Source organism: Gymnogyps californianus, chromosome 8 (assembly GCF_018139145.2).
Source record: "Gymnogyps californianus isolate 813 chromosome 8, ASM1813914v2, whole genome shotgun sequence".
In the NCBI taxonomy this organism is placed as follows: domain Eukaryota; kingdom Metazoa; phylum Chordata; class Aves; order Accipitriformes; family Cathartidae; genus Gymnogyps; species Gymnogyps californianus.
The window spans coordinates 15,968,853-15,987,916 of NC_059478.1; the positions used below are offsets into that span (position 1 = coordinate 15,968,853).

The window sequence follows — 19,064 nt, forward strand, 5'->3', positions numbered from 1 at the left end:
CCCCAACTGTTTTCTCAGTTTGGTAAGTTACTGTGTGCACAATAGGGCGCTGTGAAATGATCTGTGGAATCCGGCTGGGTATCAGGCAGAGCATTCATTCTTTCTAGAAATGTTCTCCGTAAACTGCAACGAAGGAAATGGCATCATGCGTTAAAAAAATCTGTACACTAAGATGTCCATTTCACCCCCTCCCAATCTGTGCTTAAAGTAGCAATAACAACCTTGGTGCAGGGCATTTCCTGGCGATTAATAACTGGCCAGGGTTAATGGCCCTCAGCAGTGCCTCGGGCCATCAACTCCTCCCAGCCAGTCATTACTCCCTGGGAAATGCCCTTTTCTGGGTAGTTATTGTTTTAATATTAGGATGTAGAAGTTGCCATTGGATGGGGAGAAAATGACCTTGTGGCAATGTTAAAAAATAAACCCCCAAATGGCAAAATTTTAAAATTATTAACAGTCAATGATCCATCAAAATTAAAATCTAAAGTTTGTAAGAATGACAAAATTCTGCTAGCCTTATTACCTGTGCAAAACATTTATCCCCCAAATACTTCTCCCCAATTTCCATTTCATGTTTGTCATAGGCAATTGGGTAAATTACAAAATTTGATCTTTTAAAATGCACAGTAGCTTTGACATTCATTTATACTGGCTGTGGTATGATTTTAGTCTTTTATGAGGCACTGAGTGTATATGATTTAGATAATTCTGCTTTTTCTCTTTTATGTAATGTATATTACAATAATAAGAAGAAAGCAAATTTATACCTGATAAAAGTAGTATATGCTGCTCCTGTATCCCATATTCTGCACTTAATTTCTGTGATGTGGTTTATGTTTTAGGCATTCTGCTAGAGCTCTAATGAAGAAAAATATGAAGGCTAGGTCTATACTTAAAACTCTTGCTCACATACTTATGTAGGCTAGAAATACTAAAAATAAAATCGCATCTGACTGCTGTCCTGGCAGAACCCTAGTGTAGATGCAGTTATACCATCAAACTGTTTATTTTTGTTCAGGAGCAAGTAAAGAGTTGAGTTTACTGATATGAACTGTGTCGATAGTAGGAGAGCTGGCTCTATGCAGACATGTTCTAGCTTAGACAAGAAAGGCAGAGGCACATGCTTGAATCTATCACAATTGGAGCCAGCTCTTCAGTCTGATTGACAGCAGCTGGACTATATCCCAGCCTCCTGTGCTTTCTGGGGAGGGGGACTGTGGAAAGATCTCAAATTCAGAGCAAAATGTGGGAATAAAGGGTTCCAAGATGCTTTTTTTTCCTTATCCACTGAGAGGAACATGTAGATTAGCAGAATTCTTAGTGGGCTCTGAACTGATCTTAATCTACACCCTCAACACTGCTGGTAGCTTCTGAACTTTTTAGGCACACTGAGTTTAAAAACTATGATCATAAACTTTTACATAGTCTTCTTCACGAAATTGCTGGTATCTGTCACATTTCCATATTCTAGATCTCTGTTCACCCTGCTTTTATATTTTAATTCCTTTTTTATGTTCTGGTTGAAACTGATGAACTGTACTTGCAATTAAGGTTAAGTAGCAACTGCTAAACATGCAAAATCAGGTGGCCAGCAGGACCCAAAAAGCAAAACTCTTTCTCTCTTCATATACTATTAGTCTGATATACTGTTATGTGAACACAGACATGCCAACAAATTACTATGGGATAGCAAATTACTGTGTGTCAGTATGGTAACTGCCCGTGTGCATATTTGTAACTTGCAGCAAATACAAGCTAATTCAAGTAAATATGAATTTCTTTAATTTTGGATGTAGCAAACACCTTGTATTTTATGGGGTTTGAAAGAGCACTGAAGTAGTCGATTGCTGCAGGTGTGCCAATTGCTGGTAACTCATAAATCAGCAGTAACTTGTTTGTGCATCTAAACCTTGTGTGCATATCTAGTGGAGATGGTATATTCTTTTAATTGTTGAAGGAAAAATGTGACAGTAAGTACTTATTTTCTGAACACTTAAACCCAAGTAAATATTTTAGAGGCTTCTTTCAAGGAGACCTAAGTACATCCTTTGTTATGAGCCACGTAAGTTAAATGTAAGCTCTAAGAAAACAACAGAGTACTTTTCTATCCTATTTCCTGCCGCTGCATCTCTCAGTCTCACAACTCCCAGGAAGAATGCTTTTTCGCTGGTTTATTTTTACGTCTTTCTCATATTTTTTAAGCTCGGGGTTCCTGATCTATTTCAAGTTTCATTTTCTTTTGATTCTCTTTATGTTTAACATTTTTGTTATAAAATTGTAATGTTAATTGTTTCTGTCTATACATAACAGCTAGTTAAGGTCTTAGGTTTGGAAAAAAATTATATTGAAGCTCTATTCCTAAATTTCAGGGTAGCATTTCTAAAAATCTGTGGCACTTTTCTTGCAGTGTAAGAATCGGATAGACTTACTCTTAGCCACACCATTCTTGGCCACCTAGCCATTTATGAGAGATATATCTCCGTATTAAAATCTGAATACACTTGCAGAATGTTTCATTTAAGTTAACTGCAGCTCAAGTGAGAGTATCTAGAGGTTGTGTGAATTTTATAGGTACCCAAAATTCTTACCTGTGAGCAGTATGTGCATCTCAAGGTAAAGGGTGGGCATTAAAAATGGATGTAAGTCGCATTTGCATTCTCTTAATGTTGTACTATCGGCACCCCTCTGGTTCCTAGAAGGACTTCTGCCTTTGATTCTGCCAGAGGCATCCACATTTCACCTGATTTATTTTCAGTTTATCTTTTTGGGAGCACACATACTCACTGCTGGGTCATTGATAAAATCTCTCTAACATTAGTGCCAATTGGTCTTACAGTGCTTTCATTTGAATAAGACTATAATCCTATAGAATAGTCAATGCATTTTAATTTTGAAACGTCCAATCACATAGCAGTGTGCTGAACAAGTTAGATAACAATTTTATTAAACATCCAAATATTTAGTGAAAATAGTAAGGCCTCTTTCAGTTTCTCAGCATCTTCAGATAAGCTTCCCTAAAAGATGAAGAGGTGGGTGGAACTGACAGTTGAGGAGGAAAGATTAGTCAGAAGGTAGCTGCCAACTTCCAGCCCTTAATTTTGTGTCTTCTTTACTGCTGGAGTGTAGCCAAAAAACTACTTGGGTCATCAGACATAACAGCTAGCTACTTAAGTAAATTATAATGTCTGCATATAAAAAAAAAAAAAGCTACCCACTCCTGAGGTTTTCTGATCATAGCTCAGATGGGAGCACTGAAGACCTGCCATCATGAGGTTTGGTGCATAGTGGCACTGTTAGCTGAATTTTTGGCCCAGCTGGGAGATACCAGGGGATAATAGGAAGGATATATGAAGAGATCAAGTTCAACAGAAAACATGGATTTTCATTTTCACTCTTGAAAAGTTCTGTGCCTGACAGAAAGCAGAGTTTCTTTCTTTGCTAAGGGACTGTTTTAATATGATTTTCACTATAGAAATATTTATATGTGAAACATTTTTTCCAAATGAAAGTATTTATTTTTAAAAGGTTTTGTATAGTCCACGAAGCATGTTTCTTACTTGCCTCACCTTCTTATCTTCTCTCTTTTCCCTTTTAAAAATGCCTAAAATATGTTACTGGCAGGAAGCTATTGAGTGCTAATTTATTGCTAATCATTTGAAAAGCACAACAAGAATTAATTTTGTATAAGAAATGCTACTGTTGATACAGGTTTATCGTTAAATGAGCCTAGGGCTCCTATTAATATGGGCCTAACGAGAAACAGTGGTCTTCCACCAGGTCCGGAGGGCTCTTGTGTATTTGGAGAGGTGAAAGCTGGGTAGGAATCAATGAATGTATGTGAGTGCATCTGGTATTTGGTTTTGTTGCAGTTTGAGGTTTGTGCGTTGTATGGGAGGGAGGTGGATGGCATGTCGTAGTGGTGGAAATGGCCTTGCTGCTGGGCTGTGGGTCTGATCTGTCTCTCAGTAACAACTGAGTCTTACTAAAAAGCAGAGCTGTACGAGCTCGGATAGTGGCAGAAGAAGTAGAACTGAAGACTATGTTTGCTTTAGTATGCAATGAAGGGGGAGAACAAAATCTGAAGGTAGGTAAGAAGGAAGAAAAATGAACACACTGACTCTGCAAGATCGCAGGAAGAGACAGTGGAGACAGCAATGAACCAGATCTAAGAAGGGAGCAAAGATGATAGCTTGAAGATTGCATGAGAGAAGAGGAGGCAAAATACAGAGATAAAAGACAGGTTTGAACAAATACCAGACTGCAGCACGTTCCTGTGCCTGGGGAAGGCTCGATAGGCTTAATGGCAGAATTGCTAAAGATAGGTGGCTCTCTGCTTGGTGCAAGGGTATGAAGCGGTCATGAAGAGAATGAGGCAAGAATACTTGTTGATCATGTGTATTTTTGCAGGGAGGGTTCATAGGAAAATTCAGGTTGGCAGGAACCTCAGGAGGTGGAGTGAGCTAGTCCAACCTTCTGCTCAAAGTAAATTGGTTATGAAGTCAGACCATTCAGAGAAAATTACGTGGATTTGGAGAGGATGCCCAAAGAAGTAGAAACTTAAGTGTTCTTCAAAAGAATCATTCTAGTGTCTGGAGGAGGGAGGCAAAGGTATCACAAGAAAATGAAGATCAATAGATAGAACAGTTATTATTATGTTACTGTGTGCGTTGTAGCTTTCTACCATCCTTTCATCCATGCCTTCCAACAGGAAAATAACCCAGAAAAACTTTTTGTAAGTTATCCTCAGTGAAGTTCTGGTGTGGATGGATCCCACTGGTCCTGCTCTGGACATTGAAAAGATCCTGTGTTTCCAGCCCTGTGAACATTTGCAGATTGTCTCCTTTCATGAGGGGAACCTGTCCCATTAATCAGGCAGGTTTTGGAGTGTGAGGAAGCTCTTCTCTTTGTGAAGTCAGATACCTAGACCAGACAGGAGAGAACAGCGTTAAGGGACTGATAGGTCTCCCCCACGCAGCTGGCGTGTAAAGCCCTCGTATAACTTGCTGAAGAAAGGACAAGCCTTATAGCCTGTTCCCACACACCTTCTTAATGACCATACCCTCATCTATCAGAACAGCCTAACCTACGAGCTGTTTGTGCAAAATCAGGTAAATTACCAGTGCTTTTCAATACATCACTACGAGGATAATGGTGCAGAGAGAGAGAGTGGGTGAGTTGTGGAGGATGCAACCAGGCTGACAAAATCACTTACTCCTCCCAAGCATTGCTTTGGCACCAGCAATGTCACATGATGAAGTAGATCACAGGGCTCTAAAGTGTAAAAGGGAGGGGGTTTTCTCCCTCCTGTCTGAGCTACATTTTTCTCCTCTGCCAGCATCGATACTGCTAGTTTTCTTGAGTCTTCAAATCCAAGGAAGTGAATTAAAAGAAGCCCTGGGGGTAATGGAACAAGGGAAGAGATAGGATGGACTTCTTGGGGATGCAAAGAGACAGATTTGACCTGGGGAATTGCTAGCTGACTGAATGCAGGAGTTAGGGAACTCTGACAAAGTTATTCAGTGTGCATTTTGTCTCTTTTTATTTTCTACTGAATTTGTTTTCTAGTAAGTTAAGCAGCTTTGCTGCTAAGTAATAGGGGAAATATATCTGCATGTATCTAGAAGCAGTCAGGGACTGGAAGGGATCTTAGAGTTCCTTTCAGTCAACGGCTGCTCATTCCCTCCGTAGGAACAGCCTACATCCCTTGAATGTATTTGTCTCCAGTTGGCTTCCCCTCTCAGAGGGGCACCCTGCAGAGAGTTGCCTGTGCTATTGTGAGAATAAACAGTAACAATTAGCGAGGTGCTCAAAGAACTGTGTTAAAAAGGACTGTGTGTATATCTGGGCAGATAATTTGATGAGAGAAAGATTTCTAAAGGTGGAGAAAAAAATCCACAAATTTGTGTTGCCTTTTGCCAGCCTTGTTTTCCATATGTGGTCTTAAGAATCAATAATGTGTCAGCACCCTGGTGTAAAGCTTTTCCTACAGGTCATAGCATGTGTCTGAAATATTGTAGAATTAGATATATCCTTTTTCTGTTAGCTTCCTCAATATCGTATTGGCCTCCTCTGCTTTCTCTTTATATTAAGTTAGTGTGGAAAGTACAGAAATACAGCAGGGGCATGGCAGATCCACAAGGGCTTGCAGGTATTGTTTGCAAGGAGTACTGCTGAAAATAGTATCTGTCTTCACTCTTCTCTTGGATTCAGCCTTTGGTAACTTGCATCTTTTCCTTTCAGTAGTGCTAATTTCCATTCACCCATGTATTCGTTTTCACTCATTACCAAAGAGACTAAAGGTTGAACTAGGATAGGTTTCCTATGCAAAATAAAACCCCAAAGATTCTATCAAATTTCCAGGGAAGTCTTCAGCCACATGGGTAATTTTCAATGGAATTTGAAGGATTTACCTGCAGCACTAAAATTTTCAACAGTCTGTCATAAAATGGACATACTTTTTCTAATCATGTGAGATTTTTGAGTTTCCCTGAAGTGTTTCATAGAAGTGCTATATTTTCTTTCATTAAACATCTGTTTTGGGGAACTCTCATATTCCATGGTCTCTTTTTTCACTCTTCAGGAATTACCACGTCTTAATTAAAGAGTGCCCTGAAGCATGGCAGATACAGGTGCATCAGGTCTCTTTTTTTTCTGTCCATTCATTTTGATTTCAGTCATATTCCAAGTTGGTAGGTGTCCTGGTTTCAGCTGGGATAGAGTTAATTTTCTTCTTAGTAGCTGGTACAATGCTGTGTTTTGGATTTAGTGTGAGAATAATGTTGATAACACACTGATGTTTTAGTTGTTGCTAAGTAGTGCTTATCCTAAGTTAAGGATTTTTGAGTTTCCCATGCTCTGCCAGCAAGCAGGTGCACAGGAAGCTGGGAGGGAGCAGAGCCAGGACAGCTGACCCGAACTAGCCAAAGGGGTATTCCATACCATGGAACATCATGCCCAGTATGTAAACGGGGAGGAGTTGGCCAGGAGGGGCGGATCGCGGCTCTGGCATCAGTCAGTGAGTGGTGAGCAATTGCATTGTGCATCACTGGTTTTTTTTACCCCCCCAACCTTTTTTGTTATATTCCTTTTCATTACTATTATTATTATATTTCATTATTATTATTGTTAGATTAAACTATTCTTATCTCAACCCACGAGTTTTGCCTTCTTTCCCAATTCTCCTCCCCATCCCACTGGAAGGGGGGGGGGAGTGAGGGAGCGGCTTCGTGGTACCTAGCTGCTGGCTGGGGTTAAACCACACCAGTAGGACTCTCATTAAATGTTTTAATGGAAACTTAGCTTTTCATTTATCCACGCTTTCCTTGTGCATGATCTGTGCCTACACATTTATGTGTATAAGCAGGGCCAAGGGCATGGTAGCTCAACTCCTGCCCTGACAGTGGCTGATACGATGCTGAGTCTCACGTGGCAGAGGAGCAGTTACAACACCAAGCTGCTCCCTTGTTTTCCTACAGGTGCAGCCAATCCTAAAGAGCAATCTGTTTAACTTTGCGCTCCCATCAAAGCCACAGCATTCTGTTATTTTACAGAGAAATGAGTTTGTTCATAACCCTTGCTTTTTATTTGTCTGAGGACGTTAAAGCCTAACAACTCTAGGCTTTAATTTGAAGCTATAGCCCAGTGTACTCACTGACATTCATCAAATAATCTCATTAAATAGGTGGAATCTCATTGTTAGAAGTAGAGTCATCATATGAAAATAACTGCCTTTGAAAATAAGCGTCTCTGTTTAGCCTGAGAAGAGAATCTTTTGTTTTCTGCTTGTGCTGATTTTGTGGGTGTGGTAGGGTGAGCAAATGGTAATATTTTCAGACTCCTATCATCAGCTTCTCTAGACTTATTTGCGTGCTGATAACTTTTGGCCTGGTTTTGTGTTGATCTGTTGTATCTCGCTTCCATTTCACTTTGGAAGACAAACTGGAGATCTCAATATAAAGTAACAAGGTAAAGATAGGGCTTTATTCAGAAGGTTTGCTACAGAAAGATAGCTAAATAATAAACATACGAATATCCCCTACTTGTCTTATTTTTATTTACTCAAATTATCTTAAATGTATTTTAAGTGCAAGTTAAGGAATGGTAAATTCTTTACTCTCCACTCCCTGAAAAAAGAAGAGAGAAAAGAAGCAGAATTATAGGTCAGCAATGTCAAGACATTCTGCATTGCTTGTCTTTATCATCATGCAGAATCTTTTTATTAAGGTAGCATAGAAAGAATAGATTTATGGACTGAAGGTACAATGTTTAATATGTCCATATCCATCTAGATTGACAGTTTCTACCGACATGAATTTCCCAGGAGAGACAGTGTTACTGGTGTCAGTGGATGGCATCATTTACTTCAATGTTCCATTATTAAATTGATAACAAGATAATTCCTCTGCTTCTCAGAGACATGACAGGGTTTACAATTGTTAACTTTCTTATTGCATGGGATTTGATGTTCTAGGTAGTTTTTAATAAGAAGCTTATTTTTATTTCAGTTCTGCAACAAATAAAAAATTACAACAAGAAAGTACAGAAAAAAAGAAACCTGGTTGGGTCTACAAGGCATCAAAATCAGGCTGGTTTCTAGAGGGTTATTTTTACAACAGTAAATCTTTGTGCTCCTGTTGTTTTTCAGTACTGCACATTTAAGCGTGTTTGTGCAATACAGAATATTTGCTGCAGTCGTACTCTTATCTTGTGAGGTGGGTGCTAGAAATGTTCTGTACATTGGTAATTCCGGCTGGATGATTTTGAGGATGATCATTTCATCAGCCAGTGGCCATTTGGAAAAGCAGAGGACTGCCGCAAGTGGCACCGAGTGGCAGTAAGCCTCCAAGAATCTTTCTGCTGGCAAGATGTGGCATAGCTGTGACTTATCCTGAACCTGACGTTGCGCGAGAGGCAGGGTTACAGAGGCAGGCTAGTGGTGCAAGTGTCGATAAGGTGGAAAATCTGTACCAACCCAAAATGTCCTGTGGTGCTGTTGTTTATTCCCTTGCTGCTCGCTCTTTGCTACTGAGTCTGCATCTAAGAGCCATTGGGTAGGGCAGAATCTGGCTTATGGTCCGTATGTTTCATTCTTTCATGTGTCAAAAAACTGTGAGAAGTCTATATGCAGCATGTGTGTTTTTCAGTTAGATATTTACAAGGTTGTTTATTGTGTCATTGCAATAGCTGAGGAGTGCTCAGTAAACCGTTCTTTGTTAACTTTTCAGCAAGCACCTGGTGGAAGACTATAGAAAGACTATACCTTCAGTGCCGAGCTTCTTTGTAGTAAATGTTTCCTGAGGAATTTTGGTTAAAAACATTTGAGTTTGTTCAGCCTAAGCAGGTCGTGTGGCAAGGCTATACTGTGTTGTTTGGGAAGAAGAAACATGTCTTGAAAGGAAGATTGAGGTCTTTCCATCTGACCCAAACACAAATACCTTCTGAAGTTTAGAATGATCGAGAATAATTTTGTGGGTATTTGAAATCTGGTTCTTAATGTAGTCTTCAATCTCTGCACTCCCTCTATCCGCAGCAATTATCCTGTTCCATATCTCTGCTTCCTAAACAGGTAGCTGTTACAAAACCAGTCCTTCAGCCTTCTTGAAAGCTCCTCTTGATTTTACAGCTTTCAGGGGAACTGTCTCTTAAAGATGATGTTAAGGATCTCTTTCTATTTGTGCAAGGGCTGCGCACATCAAAAATAAAATCCTGGAGATTTTTGCAAGTATTTGAGAAAGCAGAAGGGGGTGCAGGTTGAGGCCGGCAGTGGTGTCTAAACAGAGCATCTATGGACACTTGGTGCAGAACTGTCCTCAAGCCTGGTGTAGCAATGAGAAGGGACAGGCAGGGAAGAGAAAGCAGAAATTGTATGGGTGGGTGAATTTCCAGAAGTGCTGGGAGATTATGCAAAGACCTGGAAGAATAGGTTAGGAACAGATACGGGCTATGGCCTGTGTTAGATGACCAAAATAAATATGGTTATTACAAGCATGAGGGTAGAGGATTGTGATTCCATTGTGTCTGTTGGGAAGTTTTCTTAAATTTGCGGGAATTGACAGTGTTCACATTTAAATCCATCCCCCTGAGATTTTTTTCAGACTCTTTGAGTGTACTGAAACTCCCTTATTCCCTGCAGAGCAGTACAGGACAAATGGTAATTGTCTACCTAGAGTTTTACTGCTGTCTGGCTTTAAATAGATGTTCTCACGATTGTCTGACCCAAAATAGGCCCAGTTATTTTTTTTCTCCTTCCTTTTGTTTTGCAAACTCTTGAAGTGAATTCTGTGTGTTAGGGAAGAAAGATCACTTGAAAACATACACAGTGGCAAACCTCATCCTTTTTATTTCTTTTAGTGCTATTGCATTCATGAGACATCCACATAGAGACAATGGAAGAGAAAAAAACTTTCACAAGGGAAATAGATTCTAGTTTAAGCTTCCAGGGGATTATTATAAACAGGGAGAAAAAATATTTTAAGGATTATGAGAAGTACCTTGTCAGTGTCCTTTTAAGTAGAACAACTACTAATGCATTAGTTACAGAATTGTGTGAAATGTAGCTTTTTACTAGGTGCTTTAGCTACAGTGTATTCATCTTATAATCATGTCCTAAATGGTACATTATATACCCTCCCTTTTCCATCTCCCCTCCCTCCAACAAAAAAAAGTTTTATTGTAGACCACCTTCTTCCATGAATGATAAGAAAATCCTGTACACAGAACAGTGTCTGATGTTAGAAACATGTGTTTGTCCCTTTATAGGCATTTGGAGAGATTGTCTATCACCTTGGGTGATGTTGGAGCGTAAAGACCTTGTCTAGTGACATCTGTCACAGTGATCATCGGGGAGGGAGCGGTGTCTGCAGGGCCACCGCGCTCCTTGACGCAGGGCAGAGTAGGCAGGATCTCTCGACAACAGGCAAAATAGCAGTTTGGATGAAGAAGAGGGAGCTGCATATGCCAGCTCTGCTTCTGATCTGGAATAAGGAATGGGCCAGGGATCCCACTGTGCTTCAGTCATGCACGGTTTCGCAGGCAGCCCTCACTCAAGCTATGACAAAGCTGCAATTTAGTCAACTTTCATTTACCACTTACTACATTTTAGCAGCAGCTTTATTGTAAGGTCTGTCAGGAGTCTACTTTTGTAAGCCAGGCAAGCATGGTGTGGCCTCGTGCTTGTGGTTCAAGCAACTGTAATTAAACTCATGTCAGATTGCCACGGGAAGTTTCAGGAGTCAAGAGGAAGGATGTGCTCTCTGGGGATGCTTCTGGGCTGGGCCGTGCGCTGGACTTTTATGAGATACTAACTGTTTGGGGCTGTTAAAGTTGCAGTGGTGGTAATGTGGTACATGGCATTGTAGGCACCAAAGATGTAAAAAAAAAAAAAAAAAAAAAAAAAAAAAAAAAATTGAAAGTGAGAAGAGGCTGAGATGCTGAAATGTGATACAGTTTCTGTTTATTACTTTCCAATAAAAACTCTAATTTTTATCACTTGTTATTCTTCTTTCTTGCTATTCTCTTTCTAGATAATAGGAGGTAATATTCTATGTTTTCTTTATAAATTCCCACGTGTGATTTTAGGAGTAGATTCAAACCTCAAACATCACAGATAGTGCCCCTAAATGTCCACATATGATAATTATTATTTTTTTGTCATGGGTACTGATTCCAAATGAAAAGACTGTAGAGGCATTTTGGGGAAGAATAGTCACTGGAGGAAGGACAGTTTTGTTAACATGGAGTGCTGGCGGATCTGTTTCCACCTAGGAATTAAGTTTAATTTCAAGTTATAAGAGAACACTGGGGAAAAAAGTAGAATAAAATCCCTACTATTTTTAAATTTTCATTATTCCCTCTGAGATCATGGTTTTCATGTGAACAGTTGCAGCAGAAATGTAATTTTGCTTTCAGTTATTTTTGTTATTGTAAACCACTGCTTCTGTCAAAAGTATGTACTTAATTTTAAATGTGAATGCTAAAACTAATCAATATTAAATAAACATGTTGTCTTAATTAACAGCTCTTTGAAACATCACAGATCTTGTTCCTCCCCTTTTTACACTCCCAGCAGAATTTTCAAATTTCATTAATAACACTTGACATAGCCTAACTCAGCTACTTGTGAATATAGTCAGCCGCCCTTGTTGTCTTACAACTTTCCCTGCTGAAAAATTTGGTTTGTTTTAAAGCTGAATTGTGTAAATTTCTGATATACTTTGGACTATGACTGCAACTGTGAAAATCCTTATCATGTTGTCAGTGTCTGAGTTGGGGGGTTTTTTTGCTTTAGTTAGTTTATAAAAAGTGTGAATTTGACAAGATATGGTTTCTAGCTAACTTCCAGTTAGTGCATATTTTAACTAGTTTCTTACTCTAAATTTTTCTCATATATACTTTCTTAAACTGATTTTTCACAATTTGTGTTTTTAAAAATATTAGAGTCTTTTTAAAGAGATTTATATTTATTTCCAGATTACTCAAATTATCTTGAATATTCAAATAGAACATAGAACAAATTTTGTTTCATAAACATTGGACCTATAGAGCTACATAAGGTTTTTCACAATAGAAAAAAGTATGGAATAGGAGAGAGAGTTTTTTTCCTCTGTCAAGAGGGGAATAAAAGCATGGCCAGTAATGATTGTGTGTGTTTAATGAAAAGCTTGGTCTTATATTTATGCCAGAGGTGCACATAAATGGGCACCTGCAGGCAAGGCAGGCACTTCATCAAATGCTTTCCTTCTGAAAAGACTCGCATCTCGCAAACATCAGCCGGAAGGGTGGCTGGGTAGGCAGTCTGCAGGTAGGTGGGTGGTAGATTGATAGGTGGAAATTCATCAGAGCAAAACAATGGAAATAACAGAAATAATGATGATGATAAGTGCTATTGTCCTTTTAAATGAATAGATTGTAACCTCACCATGTCTCATTTTCTCCATAGCTGCCTTCCTTTTTAAAGTATATTTCCCTCCCTTCTAAAGATACTAATTATCTCATCCTTCTTATGGAGATAATTTGGGAGTTTACAGTTTCCAACAATTGTGTGTATTGGATAATTTTTCTACACCATGCTTTTCAGTATTTTGCCTTATATGAATGAGTCATTAACCCTCAGCATTATGGGAAAGTTCAAGAGAAGTGTTATACCGACTGGGAGTGACAGGTTAAGCTCATCCCAGATATTAATGCCAACAGTAAAACTTGTTTGGAAAGCAAAAAAGATTAAACCCAAGTTTTATCCTACCTGTGAATCAAACTTACATGTGAAACTTTCATACATTTCACATAAGAGGGCCAAATAAACAAGAGTGTGGCCAGATGTTTTTCTGTTCTCCTCTTCTGGTGTTTCCTTTGAACACAGAGTGAGCGGGTAGTGTGCTCATAAGTTCTGTGATTTCTTTTTCTGATTTAACCTTTTAGCTGCTGCAATATAGGTCTCTGTTGCTTTTTTCTTACAAACCTCATCCTTCAAAGAAGTCCTCCATGCACGAATTCCTGGGCTGAATTTTCTGCTGATCTCACCACAAATGTGTCAACTTCAGAGTTTCAGTGTCTGATGATCTTTGATGGGTCCAGAACAAGTGATTTTGGTTTAGTCTTAAATAGAAGTTAACACTGTTACTTGAACTGGACATTGACCGGAAGAGTAGTTAACATTTGTTTAACAGTAAATAGCACTGTATGCAACTGGAAAGGTGTGTGTCTAGATGCCCTCCCAGAAGAATCCTATTAGAACTTACTTTACCTAAAAACCTCAACCTCAATAAAGATATTAGAGGCAGCAGCAGCTGCAGGCAGAACCTGGACCTGAAAGGTACTCAGTGCAGTGAGGAGAAAAGGCAGTACACAGAAACAGCTCTTGGGGAACTGGGGCCACAGCCAGCAAATAGGAAATAAAATGTGTATTGTGGGAAAACAAAAGCTGGAATTTCCCTGTGCAACTCTCCCAGTCCTCCTAGATTTTCCCCACATCCTATGAGTCTGCTCCCAGTTGCCTCTACGCAAAACAGTCCCAGCTGCCTGTCACTGCCCTTAACTGGCATAGCATGAGATTCCAGGGGGCTGGTTGTGGTGCGTCCTGGCTTCCCGAATTCAGCTGGAATATTGTGTTTGTACGCTGCCACATTAGACTGTAACCTCTTGCACTTCGGTCTTACCTACCTCTAAAGAGCCCCAAGTACTTCTGGCATTGTATAAATAGTAAATAACTTAATTCTTCTGACCTCAGAACCAGGTATGTTTAACAGTTTTCCTGATGGGCTCTGTGTCTAGGACAGCCTTTGTTCTCAGTTTATCGCATGACGAAGAGAATGCGAAGTCCTCTACGTGTTTGACTAGACCTGCTGGTTTTCATTAATGCCTTAAAAAATAGGGATAAAATAGATGACTTTGTATACTATTTCTCATCCCCAGTGAGATGGGGATCCCCATACAGCTATATTTCACTATACACGCTAGTAGTATACAGCTGGTAGTTCCCATATGCAGGTAGTGGTAGTTAATGTCTGGAGTCACAGTAAAGTACTATATTACAAGATCTGCTAACATGGCTTAAAATGATTGCATATATATTCTTTTCAGATTCTGATTGCCAGTATCATGTGCAGCTATAGCAGGGAGGACTGGACTGAACTTTCAAAAATGGCTGAGGTAACAATTTCCTAAATGTATTTCTGCATCTTTTTTTATTCTCCTTAAAAACAAGAGTTGCAATAAGGAATTTCTTGAAAGAAATAGATTCAAAGTGAAAAATGAGAATTTAAAGCATGTCCATTATAATTTGTTTTTTCTGTGTTTTCATTAAAATGATGGAAATGTAAATTTAAAGGAAATCTGTTCCATAAAAATGGTCCCTTGGATTTTTAAGCAGTACCTGGAAAGCCTTTAGTCTTTGAATCTATATACTTTTTATTTGCATTTTAAGCAAACTGTATATTATGACGGATGCCCTGATAAAATTTAATTCTACCTTTGAGAGCCTAACTTGATCTTACCTTGCCTACAGGCACACTAGTTTGACAGCACCAGAAGAAATTTTGAATATAAAACTCTTGAATATTTAAAGTATAAAAGGCTCATTTAATGCTATTCTAGTTTTAATACAGACTTTCAAAAATGATAGCAGAGAGAGCCAGCATATATAATAGCAGTCAGCAGGCTTCCTATAATATAAATCCAATCTTACACAAATGCAAACAGACTATGCACCTGAAATTTTGATTCAATTTGAAGAAAAAAACCTGTTTAAAAACATGTACCTGGGTCTGTAGGGAATAGTATAAGAAATACTTGATTAAGACCGCAATAATTTAATTCAGAAAGGTGTCTATATCTGAATGTAATACAAAGTTGTTATTTTTAAATAAAACTGTTTTTTCCACATAAAGTATCTAAGGAAATAAAAAGCATAGTTTCAGATCAATAAAGGAAGGTTTTAATAAATTTAAACAAAGAAAAAAATTAGCTTGTCATTATTGCTAGCATTAGCTCAGATTTAAATGTTTTATAAGTATTATAGTTTTTTTAAAAATATGTTTTTATATATGTGTAGATATGGGTGTGGATATTTTGAATTTGTGTTTCCATATGGCTGAACATGTATGTTTGGACATCATTGTTTCTTTATTCACAGTGTCCTAAGCCCTCCTATGGTGATGTGGGAAGACACTTCTCTATTTTCTTTGGGCATTTTAAACCTATGAGGAGAAAAATCACTTTGGGGACTTAGGGAAGTGAAATTAAACATTAGCAGTAATTAGCTCGGTGACCTTCAACACTAGTCCATTTTATACCTGTATTTACCTAATTGACCATGAAATCTTTTGTGGAATCTGTGCTTGACAGGAGCAGTACCGCTTTTAAACGGACTAAGATGAATAGCTTTATTGTGCCATTTGCTCCTCTTTTTTAATCCAGTGGTACTGCTATCCAACTTTAAGACAGATATTTCCAATCTGTGTTGGTGTTTATGTTACCCCTTTAGAAAAAAGTAGTTATTTAAATGCACTCAATAATGTGCAACCTATGCGATGTGACTTTCTTCCGCAAAGTAGTTGTTAGTCTCCACTCTGTGGAGAGCATCACACTTGTTTGGGGCGCTCTGGACTCCACAGTTGAAGAGCAGTGATATTTAATCGCATGCGTAGGATCCTTCCTAGAAGGTAATAGATGTGGCTTTCCAAAGAGCAGAAGCCCCAGAAGGTACTGCAGTGCCTCTCGGCAGGGGGACGACCTATTCATACAAAAGGTCAGCTTGTCACGGAGGCCGACAGCACCAGCAACAGCACGGCATGGCCAGGCTTGCAGAGCTGGCCAGGACGTGGAGGATTCCTGAAAGTGATGGATGGCTTCTCCCCTGCTCACACGCTCGGGGAGCTGCTGAACCATGGCCACGCAGCAGGCAGTTGCTCCAGTTCAATAAGCAAAAACAAAATGCAAATGCAAAACAAAATACTAGTTACAGCCACGTGGAAGGCAACGGGAGAGATCCTCATCTCAGGCTGGAGCAGTTCAGCAGGGAGGAAGAGGAGCGTGTTTGTGTGCTGCCCTTGTACACCTCGGCTCCTTTGCCTTTAATTGTAACTAATAGAGGATGCTGAAGAGAAATTAGCATGAATAATATGTTTATATAGACTTTTTTTAATACTTTATTGTTTGACTTCAGAAACAAAAATATTTAATGACAAAAGCTATGGCACAGTACAGGCGCCTGCAGAAAATTTAGAGACTAAATTCATTAAAGCAGAAAGGAGAAATTTACTACTGAGTCACAGTTCTTCAGAGCACAGAAGCACCTGCAGAACACTGACTACCGAACCTCGCTCTCAGCGCTGCCCTAAGGCTCTGTAATTGCATTTCATTTTTTAACGTTTTCCAGAACCAACTCTTTATTGTGCTTGTCTCTTTTTAATTTATTTTTTACTTTAATTTCCTTTGTAATTTTGGGAAGCCACATCAGTTTTTGAAATTTTTCTCTGTAATGATCAAGACACTTCTTTTTCAGGCTATCATAACCATAGCTTTCTCTCTTTTAAAAAAAAAAAAATCAAATATCTGAAGAAATCTATTTAACATGAACAGTAAATACTACAAGAAAGAGTACATTACTTGAAGTTAATTTTGCAATTTTTTTTCCTTATGCATGTTTCACAGGTTGCTGGTGCAGATGCGCTGGAGTTAAATTTATCATGTCCTCATGGTATGGGGGAGAGAGGCATGGGCCTGGCCTGTGGGCAGGTAGGACCGTAACCGCAATCTCTTTCATGTCTCTTCAGCAATCCTGCACTACTACATTGATAGTTACACCTCAGGGGGAAGACACAAGCAGCAGATTACTAGCTTGAGATTTTCAGGTTGAATGTGTTTAAATATTTAGTGCTGAAAGCGAAAAAAAAGAAGACAGAAGCTGAGAATATACAAAATGCTTAGTTTTGCTGAGAACAAAAATGCATTATGTATTTGATAAGGAACAAGATGAAAACAAATAATTTCCAAAAAGTGCTTGGACAGAATTTGTTGGTTCCCATTTCAGTGCCCTGTAGATATCTTTTAGATCACAACCCAGTAACTACTGCATATATCAATAATGATTTTGAAGGACATGAGATATACACACATTTCATTTCACAATTTTTCAGATATGAACCTAACTATTTTAGAATCGCAGAATAGGGCTTACATTCTGGTAGTGCCACCTACAGTTAACGTCTTCTCTTATAAGAGCCTGTGTTCTGTAACCTTATAGATTTGATGGTTTATACAGTTTAGGTTGGAATTATCCATACCTGATGTCTCTGCTGTGTAGAAATCTGATGCAGAGTCTATCAGTACATCCCATGACTTCAGTTAGGAGAATGTGTGTTGTTTTGCCCATGAAAAGAAAATAAACATGCACAAAAGCCAATTCTTATACTAATACCCTTTTGAAGTTTTCAGATTTTTGCACGTTTTCGTCATGGTTTGAAATTTGTTTTGGCTCTGAAACATGCCCAAATGTGGTGAACTTGGAAGTCTCTGAAAAATCTTGGTTCACAGGCTACCGGGAGAGATTTTCTAGAGTTTGACCATCAAAGTTTCAGAAGTCTGAAGCCTGTTTGATTTCCCATCTTACTACGTTTTGGGGAGAGGGGAAAAAGAAGAGGAGGGAGATGCAGAGTGGGAATCATGATTACATGCCCTAAAATCAACACCTACTATTCCGTTGATCCCCTTGGAGAGGGCTAGTAGACATCTTAATTCATCCTCACTTCCTCAGTTAAACACAAAACTTCTAAAAACTGAGGTATGGTTGGATAACTAAACCATTAACTTTCTAAAACTTTTAGTAGGGAGGCAATAGGAGCCGTAATCGTTTCAATGCAACTGTGGACACACTTCAGGCGTAGCTTTGTCATACCAATACTGTCAGGCACAGTGCACAGGACATTTTATTGTTTTCTGTGAACAAAATGATGTCAATCTGCTCCATGCTATAGGTTATTATTTTTAATGAAAGTAATCTGGATGCTTTTCATGGCCAGTGGTCATTTACCAAAGTTATGATTAAAAATGGGAGAGAATTATAAAAACCCTCCAGGACTACACTAGCAAAATGGTAATAGTAGTTATTAATTTTTTTCCCCAAATTGCGCTCAACAACAAAGAGATGTAGTAGCTGTTTTTATAAGTTTATGAAGGAATTCCCACCCTTCACTCTGCAGAGTGTAACTCAGTAGTTTGGGTTGTCCCCACCTGAGATGGCAGCACACTGTAGAAGGGTGCAGTTTGGTCAGGGAGAGCCCTGAAGGTTTCACACAGAAGCTGAAACAGGCTCCTTTCAAGCATGCTTTTTTTTTTTTTTTTTGCTTTTTTTTTTAGGCATATGTTATTTCCAGCTATCACTGGTTGGAATAATATATGCATGTGAAGTTGCTTAGATGTGTAGTCAGTAGGGAGCTGTCTGGCTACATGAGTTTTTACATATCTTTCAGCTATTGTAAAATCAGAGAACCAAATGCAAAATCTGAGCACTCAGGGCTATCGTGTGGATTTGTGACTCTCCTTGGAGGAGATCAGATACATAAAGCAAG

At 38.9% G+C, this 19,064-nt stretch overlaps 1 protein-coding gene across 1 annotated transcript in view; it reads left to right on the forward strand.

Annotated features, from left to right (window-relative positions):
- Nucleotides 1–19,064, forward strand: part of DPYD (dihydropyrimidine dehydrogenase) — a 361,479-nt gene that overhangs the window by 228,873 nt on the left and 113,542 nt on the right. The window contains exons 17-18 of the mRNA XM_050901009.1: nucleotides 14,578–14,646; nucleotides 17,149–17,232. Coding sequence (XP_050756966.1) covers nucleotides 14,578–14,646; nucleotides 17,149–17,232 — 153 coding nt within the window. The remainder of the gene's footprint in view (nucleotides 1–14,577; nucleotides 14,647–17,148; nucleotides 17,233–19,064) is intronic.